Below are 6457 nucleotides of genomic sequence, written 5' to 3'. Positions count from 1 at the left end.
TATTGGATAGCAACTTCATGGCATAATACCAAATTGTTTATGAGTTGTGCGGATGTTCGTTTCAACATGTTGTTATCGTCATGCATATAGTCCTCGATTTTCTCAAATCCTGCCTCCTTGAATATATGTTTTCGCATGCTGTCGTTGATGCTAGCTAGATTGCATAAAGCTGTTAGAGTCTCGCAATTCTCATTCACGGAACACTCGGAGTTCAGGAGATTTATGATCGGCCGAACAGCCTGCATGATTATCTGACCAGAAACTGCAATTTCAGGAAGTATCGTGTAAGCTATATGGACCAGGGCTCGCGAAGCATACTTTTTTCCTTTGTCTGTGCCATTCAGCGATAACGACAACAATGCCTCCATACCGCCTTCATCAACAACTATTTTTCTCAAATTATGTTGACTGCATATCGCTTTGAATACGCGAGCTATTAATTCCTTGCAGTTCCAGCTGTCCGTTTTAGCGAGGTTTACCAGAGCGCCTGTCACACCCTCATTCGCTAACACGCATCGTCTTTTTTTCACGAAGTCGTTGCCATCTTTGGTCAGATATTCCTCGGAAAAATAACGTCTAATAAACATTACCAATTCTGTCATTTCGGGTATGAATTCTTTCTTGTCATAAGCGTCGCACAAGTTTACCAATATAATGGTCAGGCCGAAGATAACCGATTGATCGTTAGTCTCGGCGAGCTCGATCATCGCTTTAACGGCTTGTCGGTCTTTGATCAACTCCTTTTTGACCTCGACGTTGCTAGTGAGATACGACAGGCCTTCAACGGCCCATTTTCTAATGTCCTTTCTTTTTTTGTGATTAATTAAGACTTGTGTACAAACCTTGGCCAATTTCTTCGTCGCTCCATCTGCGAACGGTTCGATAGTCGTGCAATCGCTCAAAATGCTTTTGTCAAATTTGCTTAACTTGCAAAAACCAACTAACGCTCGAATCCGAATTGAATCATCCTCAGATTGATACAGGTTCTCCAATATATTTACACTTTGACGTATAAACACACTGACTTTTTTAGATTTGGTCACAACGGCAACGATACATTCGCAAACCACTTTCTGTTGCAATATGTCATCCGTTTTTGACATAGCAAAGATCATCTTAAAAATCTCTGGTTCAAAGATAACTGCTTCCGCAACATCTAACGAACCGAATACTAAAGTTGTTATCGCAAGTACTATGCGCACCTATGAAACAATCAAGTAACAATTTATAAATTTTTACGTAAAACAATATTTGATTAATGAAAAATAAATCAAAGCAGCTACATTGTTATTTAATTTTGATAAAAAATACGAAAAATCTTTGGTAAATTATGCTTCAAAAAATACAATAGATGATAAAGTCGTACTCAATAAATTTCGATTAAACTCTGTTACAATCGTATTTTAATATATGTGTAAGTTACACACAATATACAATATCGACAATTAAAAAAGAAATTTTTTTTGACATTTTTAATTGCTTTAGAGATTATAGAGTTTAATTTAAATTTTATAGACTTTAGAGATTATAGACTTTATTTTGAATTAATTTAGATAATTAAAAAAGATTAATTTCAAAATTCTTACTTTGGATTCTGTGTCAAATTTAAGCAAATTATTCCCAATAAATTCTTCAGTGGCATTGATAAATGTCCTCTTATCATCATTACAGTACGTGTTTTCATATATCTTTGCAAAGCATATACTGATTATATTTCGCGTGGAAGACGTTATGTCGAACGAGGATTCGTATTCCTCCAACTGACTGGCTATCTCCAATAATTTTTGCAAACCGCGAAGCTCGACCAATTGTTCGGCCCAGTTTAATGCAGTATGTATATTATGCGTAATAAGTTCTATTATTGCGTCTCTAGCAAGTCCTGTTATCGTTTTATTCGTTACACTATTCAATAAGCATGACAAAATCATATCAAGTTCATTCTTATGTGTTTCGCACAAAGTCTTATCGGGATTTGCATCACGTTCATTATTCATGCCGCTGTAAGTGTTCAATATGTTCTGAAACCAAAATATGCAATAATATTTTAATTACTAAAATATGTGTAAATATGTATAACTGTATGTATTATTTTGTTCGATAATATCAACCTGTAAACAATATTGAGACGCGTTGACTATCTTTGGAGACGTGCTGTTCATGACTTCCAGACACCAAAGCAAACCGACATATCTCACAACGGACTCGGTTCGTTTAATATTGTTTTTGCATACCTCGCCCACAATACGAATTGCGCTACAAATCACTTTCTCATTCTCTTCAACTTTTATAAGTTGTGCGATTTTTGTTACAGCTTCCTTCTGGAATATCTCCTCGGCACTAGCTTCGTCACGTGCGAGCGCAAGTAGAGAGGTCATAGCGATTTCACGTTTCTTCTTGTCTGCGCTCACGTTAAATGCTAAATCCAGCATTTGCGATATCTAATACAAAGTAAAATAAGCGTATTCTTAAACATAATGATGTGTAATAAAAATGAAAATAACTGTGAATGATAATATTTGTATTATGTAACTTCTATCTACATAGCAAGTATTCTATTAATTAAATAGCAATTAATAATTATATAATAAAAAAAAAAAATTAAATCAATTTGTCAAATCATGTGTAGTATTTTGAGAAATAAAAACTTTTACTAATATATCCAGTACAAGAATTATGTTATAATTTTTATATTATCTAGACCAAATATGTCTTGCAAGTTGATGAATCTTTGTAATAGTTATGTATATTTACCGTGGCACTAAGATGTGAGTCCTTACGACAATCTTGTACAATTTCATGTAAGCGCTCCTTTACGGGTTGAATAACTTTGTTATTGGGGTCAGATGACATAATAATCTCTGCATCTCTATATGCCTCCTCGAATCTCTTTAACGCTTGTAGCGCTTGACATCTGCGATACAATGCTTTATTACAACATATCTTTAACGAAGTGTTGCAGTCTTTAATAGCTTTCTCGTAATCGCCCAGCTTTAAATAAGCTGCAGCTCGATTTCTGTAGAACATTTCTTTCTCAGCGTTGCCTCCTTTTGGTAGTTTCAGTGCGTTTGTGTAGTTACTCAATGCTTCTGACCAATCGCCTTTGTTAAACTCTTTATTACCTTTTTCTTTCCATTCCTGTTCAGTCAAATCTGACTCTGCCATGGTGGAATATCTCTACAACACAAAATATATGATTCGTTATACGTTTTAACATGGAAAGACTTTCTGTAATATTTTATGTATATTAACTTAATTGCAAAATATATAGAGAATAAAATTTATTTTTAAATAATTACATGCAAATATGAGAGCATTAACGTGCCGTCAATAGAGTATTTTGTTTTTTTTTGCTTTGATATACATTTAATTCTTTGATTTTTTCAAACCAGTTCGTTACATGTTTCATATAAACAGACCGGCGGCGCAAGGGTAAGCATAAGAAAATAAAGTCTCGAGCAACAAAAATTTTAGATTCGTAAGTCAAAGGTGACGAGATAAATATTACATTACACGAAAGTTAATTTTTCAGTTCCATAAAGAAGGGAAATATTGTTATCACATCGTAAAAGTACGTTGGATCTGGAATCTATTATAAATTATTACAGAATTACAGGATTACGGTTTATTATAAAATTAAGATGCTATGTTATTCGTCGTCGTTGTTGTGTCTTTATGCAACATGAGATTTTTCGTATAACATGAGATGTTTCTAATCACGCGTTTACGTTAATGTTCTAATTGCAACTCACTCAGGTGAACTCGTGTACTGTCCCTACAATGAAATTACTGACTCGTTCGGTTTAACAGTTTCACTTGAGTAAGTCATACAATAGCGTGCAAGCGGAGATGAAACATTACGCTCTACTTGTTTCGACGATTCGTTGAGATATTTTTAGGTGAAGAGTAATACACGTTTGTTACAAATACCTTTTTATTAGGTCGAATTTGATCACGTCACACGCGGCAAGCTTTCATTGAGATCGTCGGCGAAACAGAACAGAATGTAGATCCTTTACTTGTCGGATAACTTTCCTTTTGTTTTCTCGTGTAGCTCGAGCACTCTCAAACCTTCTGTACTCGTTCTATTATTGTTTACGACCGTAGGACTTTTCAAGGAGTAACTTAAACCACGGTAAGCATCGTCCATGGGGATTATCCGATAGGAGCATCGTGAGTTGTCTCGCTAGAATAGAATTTAATTCTGATTGGCTTTTCGTAACCACGTGACCTGCCTAACTAATAAGGCACAACGTTGAGCATCACGTGACTTTCTCTAGAAATCGTACGAGGTTCTTTTCAAACTGCGTGTGTGTAGTTCTTTTTAAATTGCATGCGTTTTCTTTTTGTATTAGATGCACCAAGTGCGATCGTCAAGGGTTGGTATATATAGCAAGAGAGATTCTACAAGTAGTGCAACGAAAGAAAATTGATATTTCAGCAGAACAATCCGACTGTTAAACAAAAAATTATAGAGATTTAATGAGCACCAGCGGCGAGGAATTTCCGTTAGATATAGACGACGAGCAAGACGTAATTAAGGACTGACGTGTTAAAAATTTGTGATTTAATTAATGCTCGATCGTTCTTACAAATGTATATCTTTCAGCTTCTTGACTTTAAAACCAGATCGCTGAACGTCAATTTCAAAGATCCGAATGAACTTTGGTCAGCTTTATTCGAAGAAGAGATACAAGAATTTGAGCTACTGATAAAAATAAAGAAAACGGAAAGGTTAATACCCAAGTTACTGCCGTGATGGACATGCCGGAAAGAAAATTATTTTAGTCCGTTGAAAAGAACCTAAGAAAATCTATAGCAATTTATAAAATATCCTATTTTGATATTTAACGAATTGCAGGTTGGTGATAATAAATTCATATGCTCAAAATGGTATAATTATAATTGTGCAGCTAAACTTTATTATTTGCGTTTAGGAAGTGTCCCTTTACGTAGTCTATAACGTAATATACGCGTTTTCGTAAAGATCATTTTCTACTATATTGGATATTATTTGAAATGTATCCAGGAGACTGCCCGTGTTTTTGTGACTATCTGTGAGAACATGAGAAACAATAAAATCTTTAAAGATACGGACGAGGCAATAGAATCCGTTATAGAATACGTAAAAGCCTCGTACACCTGTTTTAACCCGTTGTGGTCACATGGGGTCCAGTGGACCCCAGGCTTTTTTTCTTTTTTTTTTTTCCAAAAGTATACTATTTTGAAAGTAAAACGCACAAAGTTTTTTTACTCTATCTCAAAAAATTTTGATGAATATTTTTGTAAAAAAAGTCAAATTTCTCGAAAAAAATTTTTTTTTCTCGCGTTTTTTCAACATAAAAAAATTTTTTAAATTATTGGATTATCAAGAGGAAGTCATAAATTAATTCCAGTTCAAGGTTTGAGTCGATACATCAAAAAGAACGCAAATGGAAACTGTTGTGGGGTCCATTGGACCCCGTGTGACCACTACGTTATTTTTAAGAGGTGTGACCACAACGGGTTAAATTTAAATGTAAACATTATAATATATTATTATTAAATATATATGTAGGTTAATGGGTTGCCATAAGATGAACAAACTTTATCGGTGCTAACATTAGCACCTCCATCTTGCAAAAATCAGGCGTCGAGATGAAACCCATCTATACGTCCGCGGCATTCTCCGAGCTTCACCGATTGCTAGCAGCAGCGAAGAAACAAATTATAACCTGCAAGAGCGACAATCAGAAATTCAAAAAGAGATTTTTATAAAGACAAAGCGATGACGCAAGCCAGTAAAAAAAAGAATACTTTTGTGCTTGAAGAAGCTAGAATATTATTGGGTAAAAACCGCAAGTCTTGTAGATGAGAGTTTTGTAAATGCAAAGTTTCGTTATTTATTAATTATATTATACATTGTGCTGTCATTTATTAAAATAAAAAAGAATTCCATTAATATGACATTAAGATCCCAATTAACATTTATATAATTTTCTTAATCGACATGTTGTAAACTATCAGTGCTTTGTGACAATTCGTCACTTTCGTCGTTTATTCTGATTTTGTCCCATTCTGCACCAGCTTCTAAAGCCAATTTCTTGATGTTGTTTTGTACGGTATCGTCCTTGCTCAGTGTTCTCAATGCTTCTATTATATCTGTTCTCATGAGTTTTGTAGCAATGTTTTTTGTATTTCTTATTATATTTAACGAAATTTCGATACCCTTACGTTGTATATCACCGTTTGGATTAGAGAATAAGTTGTATAGGAATTTTAGCGAGGAATTCAAATAGAGTATTTGCTCGCAAGCCTCTTTGCTGACCGCCGTCAGCATCGCTACTGTTCCAGCCATTGCCTTAACGGTATCTTCATCCTTGTCCATGAAAAAGAGTGTAAGATGCCAAATTTGATAAGGTCTCTGCTCGAAATATTGGATAGCAACTTCATGGCATAATACCAAATTGTTTATGAGTTG

The 6457-nt window shown here is 34.6% G+C and overlaps 2 protein-coding genes across 2 annotated transcripts; one reads left to right on the top strand and one right to left on the bottom strand.

Moving 5' to 3' along the window:
- Positions 1–5: 5 nt before the first annotated feature.
- LOC112466670 (protein unc-45 homolog B-like) lies at positions 6–4039 on the bottom strand (the record flags this gene model as incomplete). Its single annotated transcript, XM_025034894.1, has 5 exons — positions 3928–4039; positions 2752–3174; positions 2109–2438; positions 1587–2018; positions 6–1202 (listed from the first exon to the last, which is right to left on the bottom strand). Coding segments are annotated over exons 2-5 (2370 nt in total), but the record flags the coding sequence as incomplete, so codon positions are not given.
- Positions 4040–4479: 440 nt separating this feature from the next.
- Positions 4480–5754, top strand: LOC112466669. The gene is made up of 4 exons (XM_025034893.1): positions 4480–4530; positions 4607–4731; positions 4960–5133; positions 5604–5754. The coding sequence occupies exons 1-4, from the start codon at positions 4480–4482 to the stop codon at positions 5752–5754; spliced, it is 501 nt and encodes a 166-aa protein (XP_024890661.1).
- The last annotated feature ends 703 nt before the right edge of the window (positions 5755–6457 follow it).

This window comes from Temnothorax curvispinosus, unplaced genomic scaffold (genome assembly GCF_003070985.1).
Source record: "Temnothorax curvispinosus isolate PA1 unplaced genomic scaffold, ASM307098v1 QBEX01016471.1, whole genome shotgun sequence".
In the NCBI taxonomy this organism is placed as follows: domain Eukaryota; kingdom Metazoa; phylum Arthropoda; class Insecta; order Hymenoptera; family Formicidae; genus Temnothorax; species Temnothorax curvispinosus.
The sequence above is the reverse complement of the archived record's forward strand: the minus strand, read 5'-3'. Positions and strand labels throughout refer to the sequence as shown.

Bases quoted from the DNA above. Each gene is read 5' to 3' on its own strand.
- LOC112466669 (XM_025034893.1), top strand. From the start codon at position 4,480: ATGAGCACCAGCGGCGAGGAATTTCCGTTAGATATAGACGACGAGCAA. The intron at 4,531-4,606 runs GTAATTAAGGAC...TATATCTTTCAG, and splicing joins ATATAGACGACGAGCAAGAC to CTTCTTGACTTTAAAACCAG. The intron at 5,134-5,603 runs GTACACCTGTTT...TGCTAACATTAG, and splicing joins ATAGAATACGTAAAAGCCTC to CACCTCCATCTTGCAAAAAT.